The sequence below is a fragment of the Borostomias antarcticus genome (assembly GCF_949987555.1).
Source record: "Borostomias antarcticus genome assembly, chromosome: 7".
NCBI classification, from domain to species: domain Eukaryota; kingdom Metazoa; phylum Chordata; class Actinopteri; order Stomiiformes; family Stomiidae; genus Borostomias; species Borostomias antarcticus.
Genome location: NC_140240.1, coordinates 17,781,571 through 17,801,385, shown reverse-complemented (window position 1 = coordinate 17,801,385; position 19,815 = coordinate 17,781,571). Strand labels below are relative to the sequence as shown.

The 19,815-nt window shown below is 42.9% G+C and overlaps 1 protein-coding gene across 1 annotated transcript in view; it reads right to left on the bottom strand.

Annotated features, from left to right (window-relative positions):
- The window catches only part of LOC311311419 (serum response factor-like), a 62,463-nt gene that overhangs the window by 3,427 nt on the left and 39,221 nt on the right, over nt 1–19,815 (bottom strand). Inside the window, exons 3-7 of the mRNA XM_084441129.1 lie at nt 6,395–6,626; nt 4,678–4,839; nt 2,689–2,787; nt 1,194–1,370; nt 275–351 (exon numbers count right to left, since the gene is read on the bottom strand). Of these exons, the coding sequence (XP_084297255.1) occupies nt 275–351; nt 1,194–1,370; nt 2,689–2,787; nt 4,678–4,839; nt 6,395–6,626 (747 nt within the window). The remainder of the gene's footprint in view (nt 1–274; nt 352–1,193; nt 1,371–2,688; nt 2,788–4,677; nt 4,840–6,394; nt 6,627–19,815) is intronic.

Sequence of the window (19,815 nt, the reverse complement as noted above, 5' to 3'; positions counted from 1 at the left end):
ACAGATAGTCATAAACAAGGCGTAAGCCCTTATTACAGCCTGTCATAAACGAGGGGCAAGTCTTTATTACAGACCACCATAAACAAGGGGTATTTTATTACAGCCTGTCAAACATCAATCGTTTTGCGATGGTGAAGTGAAAATGTGTGACGTCACTGTCAAACAAGGGATTAGCCTTTATTACAGACCGCCATTGACAAGGGGTTGGTACAGCCCGTCATAAACATCAATCAATCATTTTGCAATGGTGAAGTGAAAATGTGTGACGTGGTACCGAGTGGAGCTGCACTGCAGACACAGGGATCTGCGCCGTCCCAGGAGGCATCGTGAGGAACACCTGCGGAACGGAACCTGGCGCAGAGAACACAAAACACACTGAGAAACGCTCGAAAAACTGTTGTAGGTACTCATGTGTTCTCAATATGACTAAAAGGTTAATGTAACTTGCATGAGAGAAACTTGAGACATTTATGTTTTCAGAATGAAAGCACGAAACTTGTCCAATTTCATGAAAGTTAAGTTACATTATTATTATTTTGTTTTTGTGTGTGTGGAATGTTTATGCTTTCCCCCCTTTTTTCTATCCACTTTACTGCTGTAACATTGCAATTTCGTTGTGGACTAAGTCGACTGCAGATCTGTAAAGCATCTGACTAATACATTTCAAGAAAGAAAAAGGTTTTCTTCTATGACATTTTTTAAATTTAACAAAATGTGCAAATATCAGTGGCTCTGATGTTTACAGCCTTGCTTTGCTCAACACCCTAATAGGTCAGCTACTGATGCTGGCAGCCCTGATATTGGTCAGCTACTGATGCTGGCAGCCCTGATATTGGTTAGCTACTGATGCTGGCAGCCCTGATATTGGTCAGCTACTGATGCTGGCAGCCCTGATATTGGTCAGCTACTGATGCTGGCAGCCCTGATATTGGTCAGCTACTGATGCTGGCAGCCCTGATATTGGTCAGCTACTGGTGCTGGCAGCCCTGATATTGGTCAGCTACTGATGCTGGCAGCCCTGATATTGGTCAGCTACTGGTGCTGGCAGCCCTGATATTGGTCAGCTACTGGTGCTGGCAGCCCTGATATTGGTCAGCTACTGGTGCTGGCAGCCCTGATATTGGTCAGCTACTGATGCTGGCAGCCCTGATATTGGTCAGCTACTGGTGCTGGCAGCCCTGCAAGTGGCTCACCGGGGTCGTGGGAGGGCGTGTGGCCTGCCTGAGAGAAGGCGTTGAGCACAGTCAGGCTGCCGTCAGCCAGCGAGGGGGTCGGCGTGGCATACATGACCGTGTGGCCGCCGGGGTACATCATGTGACCCGCCATCGAGGTGGGCACTGTTGACGTGACAATGGTGGTGGGGAGGCTCACTGGAAGAGGAGACAAGACATTAGAGAGATACCTGCTCCACTACAGCTGAGAGATACCTGCTCCACCTACAGATGAGATACCTGCTTCACCTACAGCTGAGAGATACCTGCTCCACCTACAGATTAGATACCTGCTCCACCTACAGCTGAGAGATACCTGCTTCACTATAGCTGAGATACCTGCTCCACCTACAGTTGATTAAAAATAATTGAGATATTTTTCTGGCAACCTTATGTTGGCTACATATGGAAATCAAAACAACTTTTCAGACACTTAAAATGAATAAAAAGCCTTAGAGCAGAGTGTCAGTGTCTGCCTCTGCCCTGCAGAGGGCGATGCTACACCGTTGATAGTTTTCGATGATCATTCAGACAGAAAACAAGTCTCTGTGGAATAGTTCAGAGTTATAACAGAGTAGTGAACCACAGTGGGGGTGGAGTGGGAGATGAAGGCAGTAGAGAAACAAACAGAGCCTGGTATTACTTGAATGTACTGTCTTTAACCAACCGTCTTCGTATCTCCACCAGAACAACAAAACCCTTGGACCCCAACCAGTTCGAGTTTAAGGTGGGACACTCGACAGAGACGGCAGTGACAGTCGCTTCCCGCCGCGAGAGCAACCTCTCTCTAGTGCTAGCCTACAGGGCAGCGAGAGCAACCTCTCTCTGGTGCTAGCCTACAGGGCAGCGAGAGCAACCTCTCTCTGGTGCTAGCCTACAGGGCAGCGAGAGCAACCTCTCTCTGGTGCTAGCCTACAGGGCAGCGAGAGCAACCTCTCTCTGGTGCTAGCCTACAGGGCACTGAAAGGAACAGCTCCTTCCTACCTCCACCTAGTCCACATGGTCAAGCCTTACACCCCCCCCCCCAGGTAGCAGTAATTACTACACCTACACCTAATACTACTCACAGGTAGGTAGCAGTAATTACTACACCTACACCTAATACTACTCACAGGTAGGTAGCAGTAATTACTACACCTACACCTAATACTACTCACAGGTAGGTAGCAGTAATTACTACACCTACTACTACTCACTGGTAGGGAGGTAGGTATTAGTAATTACTACGACTACTACTCAAATAATTCAGGTTTTATTCGTCACATGTATGTAATACAGTGTACAGTGAAATGTTACTGTCGGCTCCATGATGTGCTGTAATGGAAAAAAAAAAAACACAGGTAGGGAGGAAGGTAGTAATCTCCTCCTCCAGGAGTGGTGTACCTGTGGAGCTGGGTTAGGGTTAGTAGTGTTAGGGTTAGGGGGGTTAGGGTTAGTAGTGTTGGGGTTAGTAGTGTTAGTGTTAGTTGTGGAGTACCTGTGGTGTGACAGAGGTCAGTGCTGCTGTGGCTGACGGAGCTCTGCTGGCTACAGGGGTGCACCTGGATGGCCTGGAGCTGCTGGGGCATCCCTCCTCCTGACACATACGCACACATACAGGTGAAACTGGTATTACTTTCAGACACAAATGAATGATAGTCTCAGCCAGACTGGTATAACTTCACATGCGTCAGGAGGAAGGGACCATGAAGGCTAAATTAATTTGGAATCTGGGACTATCTTTAAAATGATTTGCAATCCGGGACCATCTTTAAAATCATTTATAATCTGAGATTATATTTAAGATAATTTATAATCTTGGACTATCTTTAAGGTGATCTGTAATCTGGGACGAGCCTTAAAATGATTTGTAGTCTGAGATATATTTTATTCAAGGGGTGGTATTATTATTGTAGCCTGGCGTCGCCAGCCTGATCTAGCGAGCTCACCTTCGATTTCACTCCACAGATCAGTCTGGATCCAACCATATCCAACCGATCCAACCTAACGGAATCGGCTCAAACAGAACTTTGTTCATGCCAATCACAACCGTTTATCTAATATGGGGCGGGTTTAATAAGATGGAGGGCCGTAGAGACATTTTCACAGATTGGTTGTAGGTCTATCCAATTGTGTACAGAGGTTTTTTGATCTATGCCCGTTGGTAACGGCCCTTGGGAATCGGAAAGCAATTTTGAGTTTCCAGATCCTTCGCATTTTTGCGAATTGGGTCTGGCGTAGCCAGGCTAGTTTTATTGGAGCCCAATTTCTAATCTGAAGTCTGGAAATGATGGTGCAACATTAGCAAGATCTGAAGTGAGAGATGCCTGAAGTTGGATTAGGGTTTATTTTCATCTGTCCATGCGTTTACTTTCACTAATCAGTTGTTTCTGTAGACCATTTAAAAAAGATGTATTCCGACAATGTCAAATGTAGATTTCTACACCATTTGTGCGTTGGTTGGGAAATATAAATACTTTTTATTTATTTCTCAGATCCCTTTACTTATTAACTTGAATATTTAAAATGTTTAGTTCTAGTGAAACCTAACTTGAGGTGCCAGTTAACCTGCAAGTTGTGAATGGTTTGAAATCTGAGGCAGGAAGCTGTAGGCTTAAGCCTAATTTATGCTTCCTCGCTTTTGAAACTGTTGCTCGACAGACGTCTTAGCTAGATTTTTAAGTGTCACTGAGGGGTGTCATGCACACAGAACTTTCTAATAGCACTGACTGTCACATATCGTCAGGGAAGTGTGATTGGACAGGCACATTCGTTGCCATGGATATGCTTGTTTTGCTTGCTAGCTAGCTAGCCAGCCAAGTTAGTAAATTAGCACTAAGTTAGCTAGATAGCTAACTCACAACATTAACTAGCTAATGTTACGATAAGCGAAATTAGCTATGTTACTTGCCAGAATGTTGGATGTATGGACGGACCTGATGAGCCGTCGCTGAATTGGTTAGCAGACGAAAGTGCATTTCCTCGTCCAATTCTCTAATTTGTTCTACAAGCAGACTCTCCTTGGATTTATCTTATCCAGAGAACAAAGCGACCACCTTCTCTGTCTCCCATTCCCCCTCACTCTCCACTCTTCCTGCTCTATGATGTCGCCACGGTCATCTTTAATGCAGGGTCTCTGAAGGTTGCCATAGAGACGACGAGAAGCTTCGCCAAAATAAACGCTAGATGGCGAGCGACAATAATTTTTTTGTTGAGCGACATTATGTCCAGCAACACTTTTCAATAAGCATAAAGTCTTAAGGATTATGGGCAAAAAAGATGGTTGTCATGGTGATCACTGTTTAGATTTAGATAATAATTGATCACAACCAAACGTCCTGCGATCATCACAGCCCTTTAAGTCGTAACGTGGAAGAAAGATTCGCGTGACACAACATGAGCAATAAACCCTTCGAAAACACACACACACTCAGGCACACCCACACATGCACCCCTGGACGAGCAGCCCCCCAGTGAAGCCCCTGACCTGCGAGGGAAACGGTGGCAGGGAGGCGGAGCAGCGTGGCCTGGGGGGCGGGCTGAGTGTGAGCGGTGGCAGCGGTCTGGCCCACAGAAGCTTGGATGGCCAAAGGGTGGGCCTGCAGCTGACTGAGAGGAATGGTGTGTGTGCCGGGGGGAAGCGGAGCGCCTGGGGGGGTGGTGGGGGCGCAGTGAAGTTAGCCACACAGTCCCACACACAGGCGTACAAAGCAGCACAGACCCAAAGGTGCAGTGAATAAAGGCAAGTGTGACTCCATACCAAACAACACAGTGACTCCATACCAAACAACACAGACTCCATACCAAACAACACAGACTGTCTTCATACCAAACAACACAGACTCCATACCAAACAACACATACTGACTCCATACCAAACATCACAGACGGAGCCAAGGAAAAACTCCACCACAGAGAGCAGTAAAGAAAGAACACACACTAAACAGTCAAATAATGAGGAATCAATCATGCAGAGATAACAAGGCCACAGACAATATACAATAAGCAGTGTTTCCCCCTACAGTTGTACAGGCTTAGTGGGCCGCTAGGCCAACGAGAACCCCTGCCAGCCCATCCCACCCTCAAAAATAGCACTTTTAGATCGCAGAGAATAAGTCAATGGAGTGGCGAAAATTAGCATTGCGGCTAGCGGTCATTTTCTGACGGAGTGAGAATTAAAATATTTTCGGTTCATTATGAGACTGCCAGGACATAATGGGGAACGCTGCAGCTACAGAAACACTGTAACCACCGTCTTCTGATCATATTAGTAACTTTGCAGCTCTGTGTTGGCATTGGCATTCAATACATTGGCATTCTAGTTAGCCAACTAGCTAGGTAGCTAAAATAGCAACAGACAAGCTAATCCAGCACAAACTGGTGCATACAAATTCATCAGAATGCAGGAAATGAAGTGTAAGATGTCAAATTTCCGAAGGGAGGACTCCCACAGCCCACCTTAATGTGTCCCCCCTGGCAGTGTACCACCAGAAAACAATTCTAGGGGAAACACTGAAAAATAAGTCTTCAACAATCAATACTACCAACCACAACAACAGCCACACAGACACAAAAGCCACGCAGACACAACATCAGACACAACGGTCATGATTACAAAATCTGTTACAGACACAACAGTAACACAGACAACAGACAGACACACACACACACACACACACAACAGCCTCACAGACACCAGCCATAATAACAAAAAATGATCTGAAGTTCCTAACACAACAGCTACACAGCCAATACAACAGCCATAGAGACAACAGACACGCAGACACAACAGAGGCATAGAAAACAACAGCCACACAGACACAACAACAGCCACACAGACAACAACAGAGACACAATAACAGCCACAACAGCCACACAGACACAGCCACACCGGCAAAAAAGACATAACAGACACAACAAAAGCCACAACAACAACCATACAGACAACAGCCACAACAGTCACACAGACACAACAGCCACACAGACGCACAGACAACAGCCACATAGATACAACAGATGCACAGACAAAACAACAGATGCACAGACAGCCACACAGAGACAGCAACAAGAGTTTGTTCTTAAGGGCTTGTCTGGTTAAATAAAGGTTTAATAACATAAATTTAAAAAAAAAAAAACAACCTGTGAGTGAAACAAATGAAGGCAGATGCAGTAAAAGGACTGAGGCGAGACCACGGACCACTCACCGGACATGAGGGTGAACCCTCCGGGTAACACACCTTTCAGCACCGTGCCATTGGCGTTGGTGGCACTGTGGGTGTTGATGCCCGTCGAGACCTGCCAGGAGGTGGCAGGGTGCATGGTCACGGAGGCGGCAGAGGAAGAGGAGGGAGTAGAGGAGGAGGAGCCGGACGTGGGTTGCGCGTTGATGGCACCAGACAGGTTCCCTATGGTGGTGAACGTCGGCTTCAGCATGTCCTGAGGGCGGAGAAGGGAGAGAGACTTAACTCCCAAACAAACTAATTCGCTTATACACACGTTTTCTTATTGGACATTCTTCAAAAGGCATGCTGATAGTCTAGATTATGTAGATAATCTAAATTATTGTAGATTATCAGCTTCTGGAAGAGATGAAACAGAAATACCCAACACATTTTGTCGCTTGTTGTCTTTTGTTCATTATGTGGGGTGAGGAGGATACAAGATCTTTTCAGCTTTTATTTGTATATTCATGATTGATCAGCCAGTTTGAGTGATTAGGAGAGGAGTCTGATCAGCACATTTGAGTGATTAGGAGAGGAGTTTGATCAGACCGTTTGAATGATTAGGAGAGAAGTTTGATCAGCCTGTTGACGTGAGTGGAAGTTCTTGTTTTAACCCTAAATCCCGCGATATACTTGCTTTTAACTACGCGTACACCACGCATCTCCTGCTTTCCTTTGGAGCATCAACTGTGGTTGAATGTGCAGGTATGCAGGAATTAACGTGCCGCAAAGTATACTCATGACTACGCGTAGCTGAACCGCAAGTATACCATGTGCTTAACCCTGATTCTGAGATTGGAGGGAGAATGAGAGGCGGCAATGATGAGAAGCATTCTACTTTGGACAAACAAATGACATTGAAAAAGAATAATGGTAATGGTATAGGAGCCCCCTCTTTAGTTGGCACACAACCCCATTAAACATAATTCAAAAGCTCGCTTGCCAAGAACAAAACCAGACTCAGCTGGCCCCTTGTTATTCAGTTTTTCATATGCTAAAATTGACTGTAAATCCACATTTTAAAGCTGATATTTCAAATAATGACTGACTGAGGGAAAGTGCCCCCCGGCGCCCATGGGCGGTTCGCCTCTCTTCCTCCTGTCGTCCTCAGTTTTTTGAGTCACCAGCCGCCACTGGTAAGTATCTATGTGTGATAATATACTGTATATCTGAAAGATGACTGCCTTGTCGGTTGATGATGATTTGAGTTTTGTATTTGTGGAGCACACAGCATCGAGCGACACCAGCAGTGCCACTGCCAGTGCGGCTCCACAGTCAGCTTCACGTGGACGACATTCCGTTGATGGTAAGCTAATGCAGGGTAATTGCAGTTTTGTTACCTACTGTCTCGCTAGTACTAGGCATGTGGGTGAATTAGACAAGAGATCCCCTTTTAAACTTTGGACACAAAACAGTCAAGACCAGAAACTTTAGCTTAAGCTACTTGGCTACAGCCGGAAGACTTGTGTCTAGTTAGTTAGCTAGCTAGCCAGTTTGCTATGCTAGCTATATATGCACGGGTATGACACTAGACACGTATTCTTGGCTGTATGTTAGCTGAAGTTATCTAATAGAAAATGACCGTGGGTACAGCCTAGGACAGCTGCATCATTTGCTAGAACAGCTTTGAATAACGTGTGTTATTCAACACACATGAAGGGAATCCATCTATCATTTATACATCTAGCACTTCAACTGGCAACATCTCAGAGAAAGTAAACCCCCAGTCATCACACTGCTCTATAGATCTGACTACATCACTTTTTCCTCCTTCCCCCCCAGATGACTGATCTGTGAAGACCTGTCCCCTCACTTATCCAGCTTGTCTCCTCCAGCCCACCCCTAATGTCCACACTGACTTTGGAAGTTTGCCTATCCAAGTGAATTGTGGTGAAGTGTTTCTTTGAGATGTTTTGCTTTTATTTTTGCAGTTGCTTGTATCCTGTTACTTGCACATTCCTACATGTAGGTTACACTTTACAGACTATTTGACTGCTGAACATTACTATATTGTTAATAAAACACTTATAAAAGGCTGTGTCTCGGTATGTTACTGATACAGTATTGAGTGTTACTCAAAGATGTTAGGTGATCAAAACATTGATAGGCTATGGGAGATTAGGTAACCAATAGCAACCTCTATGTAGTGTAGCAGGTGTGATTTCTTGCTAGTGATGCAGTGACAATTTGTGTGTTGGCTGTAAGCCGACACACCAAGAAGAGAGAATCCTATTTGTCGCTCCCTTCCTTCCTCCCTCCCTGTTGGCGTTGTTGACCTGCAGTTCTATGTTGCTACCACAAGAGGCAGTGGTCTCAGAACATCAAAAGAAAAAGACTCCACAGATTTCCCAGGTCAGCGGTGGCCGAGTGGATAGTGCGCTGCCTATCACCGCGAAAGTTGTGAGTTCAATCCTTGGTGTGGACATACCAAGGTACCATGACATATTTTGTCACTGGATGTTATAGAAGTTATGTAACGAGCATGTGTCATATTTGTTAATTATAGACTCTTTTACAGCATAGTCAGCACAAGTATGCGCGCGCATTCTTGAAACAGTAGCAGAGGAAGACGCCATTCTTAAGCGTACGGACTGGACTGAGGACATCATCAAAAATGCCCGTGTTTGCAGTGCCCATTTTATATCAGGTAAGTTATTTTGACTACCTGGTTTCACTGGAATGTCTGGTTGAAATTTAGCCCTTCTCAGTCCCATTCCGCTCGCTCATGCCAGACAACAGTCCTTTGCTGGTCTATTCACTTTGCCGTCAAAATAAATCGGTGTCGGCCTAGTTAGGAGAGGCGTTCATATTTACAAGTGTCAGATTAACATGAAACTTCACTTACCTAAGCAAAAGTGTCTATTTTAACAAATGCTGGGTTGAAGCTTCAAAGCACCGCCACCACCACAGAAGACTACCTCGGAAAAATTATTTCACTCGGACAGAACGCGTCTAAATAAGTTATTTATTGGTAGCGCCGAGGCTTCAAAACCCAGCATGTGTTAAAATAGACCCGTTTGCTTAGGTAAGTGAAGTTTCATGTTTATCTGACACTTGTAAATATGAGCGCCTCTCCTAACTAGGCCGACACCGATTTATTTTGACGGCAAAGTGAATGGACCAGCAAAGGACTGTTGTCTGGCATGAGCGAGCGGAATGCGACAACGGGACTGAGAAGGGCTAGTTGAAATGTAGAGTAATATCTGAAGTAAACAGTAACCCATAACCTGACTGCACGCTAAGCAAAAGCTAAGTTCAGGAAATGAAGCTGATACTGTGCACGTTCTCTCACAGTGCTTTAGCTAAGGTTAGCTACTACAAGCTAGCTAGTCCTTGTCACCAACACTTGCCTCACAATGAACATAGCTAAACTATTCACACAGCAAGCAACGTCAGCTGACTGGGACTGTCTCGTGAGTAGAATAACCAGTGTTATGAAATACATTTAACAACTGGTCAGTTGATATGTTGCACAGCAGTCGAGCAGGACAATATCATTAGGGCTAGGTTAGGTAGCTAGCAAAGTCAGCTTGCCCAGCTGGTATGGTTATAGGCTCATTCCTATGGGATAGCTTAGTAGTTTGTGATTTAGCAATGGGTTGACTAATCACTAGATCAATATTTTTAGTTGGAGATAGGACTACAACACCACCTGTGCTGTGGCACCAGGAATCTGCTCTGACCACTGTTTTTATTCACCACCATATCATGTTATTATGCAGATTAAATGTACTGCATGTCTACGCAACACAAAAAAGGCTTTATATAAATGTTATTTTTGGCTAATATCTTTTTTATCTCCCTTCTGTTCTGTTGCAGCTTTGATGCTGGCATGCCTGGTGTGGTTGAGGCCAGAGAACACCGTGATGCAACGCTGATGTCCAGCCCCAACCAAAGATGGTCTTCAGGTGCAAGCCCCACCCGGACAGGACATGGCCAGATAGCAGTATCTGATCATGGATGGGTGTGACTGTGTCCATGATACAGGCAGTGCAATTACATAACATGTCAAGTATACTGTACAGTAGTATACAGTAGTGCAGAGTAAGTTCTCTATTGTAAAGACAAGGTGTTCAATTGCTCAAGTGTTGTCAGGTGTTGGTTCGAGTGTACAGTGGTGCAGAGTCAGTTGTTTATAGTACTCTGGTTGTACTATACATAGGCCCTCACTCTAATTATAACAATGGCACATGCCATCCCCTGGACCAACAAGTGAACACGTGACACCTTGCACCTTGTCTATACAAGACAACTGACTATGCACCACTGTAAACTTGAACACTCGAACCAACACCTGACAACACTTGAGCAATTGAACACATTGTCTATACAATAGACAACTGACTCTGTACTACTGTATACATGTGCATTACATGCCTCTCTTCTTTACAAAGATGGTCACAACCACAACATGTCCTGACAGCACATGCAAAATAACAATTTATGGCTACTTTTAATGTGCATGTCTTTATGTTTAATAAAGCATTTAGAAAAAGTTTCAATCAAGACTTGAGTATTACCTATTCTGTTGAGTTCTGTTTACAATTGTTCATTCATGATATTACAATTGACCTTTCAAGTCTGCCTACACTTAGGTTACTTAGCTAAGAACCATTTTAATTACAATTTACTTCTAAGGAAGTTTACTTTACTTTCATATCTTCATATCAATATAATATCAAGATCCTAGTAGATGTCCAAATAACCCACTGTGTCCTGGGTCTACTTATTCACCACGTAAAGGGAAGTGCAAAACAGCAAGTCATGACCTTTATCCAGAAACAAAAGTTGAACCCATTGCAGCAAAATAGCTAACATTACAGGAATCATCAGTGTAACTGCTTTAGCCACTGACTGCTACCATTAATGTTATGGAAGCTGCTGCTAGTTGTTGTGAGCCCATGAGCTTACTGGCTATCCCACTCTCATTGTGCTGGATTAGCATTGGAAGCATTGGAACTGATGTGTCCAGGTGACAAGACCCATCTTTATTTCAGACATTACTATCCTACCAGTCCCTCACAGAATCAAGCCAGCCAACACACATAAGCCAGGCTTGACCTGGCCTGGTTAACCTATGCTGAGAAGCTTCAGTTTTCAAGTTGTCCTTGTTTTTATTGATCAACAAGAGTGAGAATAAACATTCTGAAAATATTGACACTTGAGGGCATTTCATAATACTTTAAGCTTGTATTGCCCCTATTTGTTGTAATTCACCATATCAAGGTCTATTGTAAGACAAAAGACAGCATGGGTCAGCACAAACTGAAAATGTTAGTGTTAGAAGAAGAAAAAAGGTAGCCATATTCATTCATTTATTTGTTTGACTCATTCTCTCAAAAGCTCATTGAGCTGGGCCACTGTTGCAGTATAAAGGAAGGTCAACTGTAGCCTATCCATGAGGGCAACATCCCGGTTTGGTAGTCCAGCGGTCTCCTCAGTAGTGAGGTTTGGTAGTCCAGCGGTCTCCTCAGTAGTGAGGTTTGGTAGTCCAGCGGTCTCCTCAGTAGTGAGGTTTCAAGGGAGCTGGACATCTGGGACTGGCACACCTTCCAGGTCGTCAGGCTCATGTGGCCCATCCCAGCCATCCCAGTCTGCCTCCAACTTGATTAAAAAATGTAGGAGTTATTACTTTCAAGGTTGTGTGAAGCTCTGGAGAAGATCATGTTTGGAATGCCAATTTTCCTTCAACAATGTGTTAATGGCCAATGTTTTACACTTAAATGAGAATGCTCTTTTTCGACAATCTGGACCTTATTTACAGCATATTATAAGACGTTTGACTCACCGAGAACTTTGGTGTAATTCGGAGGCCTGTAGAAGAAATTTAAAATCCAGCGTGAGCCAAGTATATCCATGTAATGGCGGCTAACATTCTCTACACTACGATCGGCTTCCATCATATTCTAAGTCATTTTCTATATCCTCAAAATCTGATAAATATTCAGCCATATTGCAAGAAGTCACCAACAAGCCGATCGTAGCGTAGAGAATGTGAGCTGCGAGTGTAGCCTACAGACGGAGAATAGCCAGTCTGCGCGCTGTGCGCATGCGTGCTGGAGCAAGTGGGAAAGCTTAATGTCGTTTCTAAAGATCATATTACAGAGGCATGTGAAAACCACAACAAACCTTCGTTCTATGGAAGCACAACTAGCAATTCATGAAAATAGATTGATGAAAACAACCGTTTCGCGGCAGAAAATATATTTTTTTAGAAGCTGCATTCTCGGTGCCCCGTCCGCCGGCATTACATAGATATACTTGGCTCGCGCTGGATGAATTTCTTCTACAGGCCTCCGAATTACACCAAAGTTCTCGGTGAGTCAAATGTCTTATAATATGCTGTAAATAAGGTCCAGGTTGTCGAAAAAGAGCATTCTCCTTTAATACTTACCATATCAGGATCATCAGCATCTCTGTACTGGTATCACTTGATGCTGTGTGCCCCACAAATACAAAATTCAAATCATCAACCGACAAGGCAGTCATCTTTCAGATATACAGTATATTATCAGACATAGATACTTACGCAATGGCTCTGTCTCTGGCTCTGTTTTCGAGCAAGAAAATCTATAATTTGTGGGTATATCTAACAAATACACTTAGAATCATTAGGCTATTACTAGTAGAACATAGTCTGAACAGAGTTACTGTCTAAAATACAATATAACAATATTTACACGGAAATGCTTTGACGTTTTAGCCAAGTCAGCGGTTCCACAGTAGTAGACAGTCGGGCTGCAACGGCACAGAATTCTAACAGAATCGGGGACGCGCAAAAGTAATTCTCGAACGCCGTAGCCATCCCTCAAACCGTCACTGCTTAAAGTCCCTAATAACTCGGATACCGACCGACGTTCCGACATCTCATCTCATTACTAGCTAGCATTGCAATCTGGCTCCGCCGAATCACCCGCTCTGGGCTTGATTGAAGTGTCTGAATGTAAGCCACACCCCCTCATTATCATAAGGATGAAGAAATCAAGAAATAAATACAGAAATAAATAAATGAATAAATAAATATAGAAATAAATGTTAAAGGAAATAAATATAGAAATAAGTAAATACAGAAATAAATGAAAAAATAAATATATACAGAAACAAATAAATGTATAAATACACATTTATTTATTAATCGAGTCATTTATTTATGCATTTATTTATTTATCAAGTCATTTATTTATGCATTCATTTATTTTTAAATTGTGTCACGTTTGGTCTTCCATACTCTAGGGGCGGTAACCTGCTCTATCCCCACAAATCAGAGGGTAGAAGCTGGTCCATGGTTTGCTTCGATGTAATGTTTTGCCATAGCATAATCTAAGGTTGGAGCATGTATGTAGGCAAACAGAGGGGGGTTATTAGCAAAATTACAGAGCATGGGTTCAGTTTGTAGAATGGGCCAATATTTCATTATAATTTGTTTGGCTTGGTTAGCACAATGGTTGAAATCTGTAACAAAACAATCTTGAGTGTTTCATATCTTTGTTGCGTTTCTGTAAGAGATCTTCTCTAGAAGTTTGTTGTGCTCAGACCATGGCCTGTTCAATGGTTTTCATAGGATAACCCCGCTCAAGGATCTCTCATGACAATGGCCTGGCTATTGAAATACTCTGACGAAGAGCAATTCCTTCTCAGGCGTAAAAACTGACCTGTTGGAATATTCTGTTTGAGATGACTGGGATGGTTAGAATTGAAATGTAAAGTGTTTCTTTCCATAGGTTTTCTATAAATAGTGGTCTGAATTTTCTTTTCGTTATCTTTGAAAATAGTTACATCAAGGAAAGCAACAGAAGTGAAGCTACTTTCTGCTGTAAACCTAAGGTAAGAGGTGGTCTAATTAAGGTAAATGGTGAAGTCATAAAGGTCATTAACATCAGATTCATAAAAACAAATAATGTTGTCAATGTATCGTTTCCAAAGTTAAATTTTAGAAGCAAATGGATTTGTGTCACTGAAAATGCAGCCATTTTCTCAGTCACCAACTACAATGTTGGCATAACTAGGGGCAACAGGAGTCCCTATAGCTGTGCCAAGGGTTTGTATTAAGTATTTGTTGTTGTACATTAAATAGTTTTTAGATAAAACCAAGTTCACAACAGTTCACAAAAGGAAAGCATTGAGAGGATTCTCAGATTCTGGACGGGTTTGTAATGCTTTCACAGTTGCCAGATCAATGTCAATGTCATGAGGTATACAGGTATACAGACTTGTTACATCCATCGTAACCAAAAGAGTATTGGGGTTGACAGGTCTTTTCAACAGTTTAGCAGATCTCTGATGTCTTTTAAGTATGAGGGTAATGCTGTAACAATATCCTTCAAGAAGTGATCTACAGTACAAATTTAGACACTAGCTGCATTTACATGCACACTTTTTTTTCAATCTGATTTAATTCAATCCGATTAAAGATTCGGGACAACTGTTTACATGGGATGTGGTCTAATATGTTGTGGTGTTTATATAAGTGTTTATATTATATATGCTAATGGATATCAATCGTCTGTTATTGTGGTGCTCTTAATGAAGCAACAACTTAACTGACTCTCCTACTGAACATTTTGTGGTCGTTATTCCTTAATTTCCTGCCATTTAGGCACCAATAATGTTTAGTTCTGTGTTTGGATTAAAAACGAATTCTCCGCTGTAGTCCAGTTCTGCTTGGAAGCAATTCACTCACCATAGACATACGTCCTCTTTGACTGAGGGCATGCGCAGAAAGAGCGCAGCCAGAACACAGCTAGAGAGTAATCTGTTTCATCGTTTACATGATACTTGATAGGTTTATAAAAAGGTTTACACTACCCCTCTGCAACCGATTGAAATTTCAATTGAATTTCTGCAAATGCCTTGAAAATGCATGTTTATCATAGTTTTTAGCAGAGGCCCATAGACCTCCATTATAAAGGGGGTGCGCGCACAGAGGAAAAAGGAGCTAGCTTACTACTGCAGATCGTTTAAATGTTGGTGTGTACCGATCGGTTTCATTAAGGACAAAGCGACATTTGAGCTAAACTTGCTATGACAGCGGCGTTCCCCTTTAAAAGTAGCATTTTGTGTTGAAATTCACCCTTCACTAAGCCACGCCCCCAAAACGCAGACTGGCCAGTCACAGTGTAGCAGAGGACAAGCTCCGACAGAGGTCCAACACTTTCGTGGCGGTGCTCTGTTGACTCCAATGTAAAAGTTTCACATTTTCTTAACTGGTTTTGTGGACTTTTAGCTCGCTATGGTTAACCATTGTGCCTGAGGCACGTGTAATAATAGTGACACTTGTTACTCGGAGAGGTAGGAAGGAGGTATATGTTTTTTTCCTTTCCAAAACCAAAATCAAACCCTTAAAAGTCTAGGCTGTGGATAAAGCTATGTGAACCTCCTCAAATCCAGTTGAACCCCTCAAAGATCAACAGGCACAGCTTTTTCTGCTCCATGGTAATTACTTTTAACTGTAAAATGTTATGCTGTTTTAAGCAGATGTTAGCTTGTTAACCTAAATTAGCTTAAAGTAAGCGACTACATAGGCCCTATGGCTAGCTATCTGTGGCACTAGCAAGCTTAGTCACCTAACTCACAACTAACTTACTACAGAATATAACATTATATAGGCCTACTGCTTTTGCTTCTTAATGACTGTAATAGTGGATGAAGACCTACCCAGCTTTACAGGAACAGTGTTGCTCCTCTGTCGTTGTCCTCTGAATCGCCAGGTGATGCGGTGGTCCACTCTGATCTGTAGGCTTTAGCCTTACTCTATTTCCTTACCGTGATTTCGTTGCCGAGTCAGTTTGACATCCTGAATATATCCTTCAAATGCATATGGTAGACCCTTCTGTCTGCTTCTGTCTGAAATCGCTTTTTAGTTTTTCCAGAAATTAGACACCATTTCTCCAGGGAGTGCAGTTCGCAACAGTGGGGGCGCCATGCTGGCTCCAAAAGCTTGTCGGACTTAGCAAAAGTAACTAAGGGGGACGGGCCTTAGCGAAGGGTGAATTGGATAAAAAACAATTAAATTCAATGTTATATATTGAACTATTTCAACTGTTCTTGTCTACTTTGTTTATTGCAAACAGCTGAGGATTTTTTAATTTTGCCAATAAGCCTAAGATGCCATGGGTGTTGAATAATTTTGATTGCAACTGTAGTCAATTTAACACTATGCAACCACATGGTCTAAATTATGATCTTACATTTAAACCCTTTTTGTAGCTGCACTTGTAGATAACACCATTTGTCATTCATGACTTTGCCATATACTCTATGCTTTTTGGTTGTTTTATAGCAACAGTGCAACTTTTGTTTCAGTGTTGCTATTTAGTGAGATCTCACTGTGGGGAAATGCTCTCTGTAAATGTTGTAATGATGAGTTTTCCTTGCCTATGCATCTGTGAAAATGTCCTATGAGTCTGAATATGTTTCACTTCTATGCATTTTGAATCTATGTCTATGTGTTCTACTTCTATGTAAGATTGTGCCTCCCCACACAGGTGGGGATGATCCCAATAATGACATGCAATATAAAAAGAGGTGTATGTTCACAACCAGTCATGCTCTGATGAAGGCATTTGGCAGGTACACGTCAACAGCACTCTAATAAAGTATGATTTGAGCCTCAGCCCTTGCATCTTTATGTCACAGGAGTGCTGCCATCTTCCCATTTTGGGAAATTCTGTTCATGACTTTGACTAGCTGAGCACCCTCTCAGAAGAGACCTGGAGGACCCACACCTGCTCCACAGCTTCATACAAATCTGCGGGTCAGATTTCAAGTTTTCTATCACCCTACTCACACTGACTGCATATTCAAGTACGGTGCAAACTACCCTGACTGTCCCGGCTTCCCTTGTCTGTATTTGGGACTAGTCAACTGTCTCAGATGCCACTGTAGTCCAAGTCCTGGGGCCTCATTTATAAACATTGCGTAGAATCCACGTAACTAAGTTAGCTTAGCTAAGTGAGTACTAAAATATACGCACAAAAAATCTCCGATTTATAAAACGCTGCGTATCACAACCCATGTTCACTCAGGCACGCCTATGCCAGCTGCCCTTTATAAATCACAATCAACACTTAACTTGGCGCACGTGAACGCGCGTTCTGATCACACCCCAATTAACGCCCACAATTGCCTATAAATGGTCAGTGATACGCCTATACATATGCAACGACAATGGAGCCGAGTGCAAAAGGCAGAAAGAGAAAGATACATTTACCGATGCGAGGTGGAGGTATTGGTCAACGAGGTAGAGACGCCGCAAAAGGATCTTTTCGGAACGATGATTTCACATGTGCACGACTGATAAGAGCACCTGTTAGGCCTGAGTGGTCCCATTTAGATTATAATGAATTATCTATCATGCAGGCTATATTGGCATTAGTTTAGTGCGGTAGGCCTTATTAGGTGGCTGCTTATCCAAACTGATAATCATTATACGCCTATAGTGTTGTTGCATGGGTAATGGGGTTTGGATCTATATTGCACGTAATCTAATGCTTCACAGGGTGGCCCATGAATAAAATGCCTACTTATCAAGGTATAAACGGGTCAATTTACAATGACATCCATAACAATGCAAACATGTAGGCCTATAGTTACTACTTAAGGCAAGTATCCCCAATTTAACTGTACGACAGATCTGAGGGTTCTTTGCAGCAGCAAATTTGTGTATTTTCCGGGATATCATGCATTTCACATACTTTCTCAAAACATTCTGTAGGCATATAGAAGCTGCGTGTTCTAATGGATGTTGTGGGATAGCCAAGCACATATTAGCACATCTGTGCCAAGTACCGGCATATCCAAGGCCCCGTGCGTCATGGCCTACTATAATCCAGCTATATCAGTGCCTGTATCGAGGTCTTGTAAATATATGGGGTCCATGGATGAGTTTCATGTGATTCTATAAAGCGTAATTATAGCTACACACATGACGATTCGGCAAATTAATAATCTAACTTGCTCCCTTGTGTTCTTACAACTTGGAGACGCATCACCTCCATGCGCTGTTTTGCGCACAGCTAATTCTACCAAAGCGGCATGTGAGCATTGGGATGACATGCGTTTTTAGGCCCACATTCCTCGTATGCCTGCTACATGACAATCATAAGACAATATGAGGATATATGATGATGTACAATATAGCCTAATGTAGCCTACAGTTGCCTCAAGTAGGACATTTCCATTCACCGGTCAACATCATTGTCATTGCGGCTTGCCTCAGTGGTCATTCGGGTTTACATAAAAGCCTAATCAAATATAGGCTATAAATACATAAATACATTAACGAATGAATAGGTGGATAATTAAACATACGAATAATTAACTAAATAAATGATTAACTGAATAAATATACTTCAACGCCGAATGCAACATTTGTTTGGTGCAGTATTGGCCTTATAGTTGTAGGCTATCGACATACGGAATCATTTCTATGATAAGCCTATAGGCTCGTGTCGTGTTGTGTTATCAACGTAATGTGGCTTTTATTCATATGCTACTGCCCGTGATGCTTCTCGGGATAGCCTAAACATGAATAGGCCTACAACATAACATTATATTATGACACAAATGGGTCAATTCACAGACACATCCAAAGCAATGCCGACATTGTTTCGTGATTAGGCTACGGTGGCGATTGATTCCGTTTAAACTGTGTGACACATTGGAGGGTTTCTTGCAGCGACCGATGTATTTATTATTCAATATGTCATGTGTTTCGCAGACTTTCCCGAGTTTCATCCCTCTGCCATCGGAGTCGCGTTTTCCCCTTTCTCCAGAAACGTGCTTATCGTAGTTAAAGGAGGGTCGAAGTGTGCGTAGAGTTACGCACACCTTCCGCCAACTTATCGCTCAGCTCATTTTTTATAAATACCGAAGGTTGCGTAGAAAGTTGCTCAGCATGGGTTACGCACGCTTTTGTACTTACGCAACGTTTATAAATGAGGCCCCTGGACTTGAGTACTACAGCACTGGTAGCTACACACTCTCATAACAGCTGGTAGTCTGAGGCCGCACAGACTACAATGGCTTACATATCCAAGGGCGCCAGGGACTACGGATCTTGAGTTGACAGACAGTGCAGTTGAAGCTCTAGTCCTCCGGTAAATATTGTGTTGGTGCAGTAACAGCACCCAGCCAGACATTCCCAGACTCTCCTACAGAGATGGGAGCCAGACAAACATCCACCAACTAGGTTGAGTTGTGTGTGAGGTGCAAACTAGTACAAAGCAATATGTGGCTTGTTGTCAGACCTCTGTTAGCTTGAGAAAAGTAGGTCTCCACATAGTTCTAGACTCGCAAACAAACATCATGTGATGTCAAATGGTGTGGTGACACCCAGCTTACATGGCCAAAAGGCAGCAGCCTGCTTTGTCCTGATGTATTAATAGCTTCCCAGCAAACCGTCT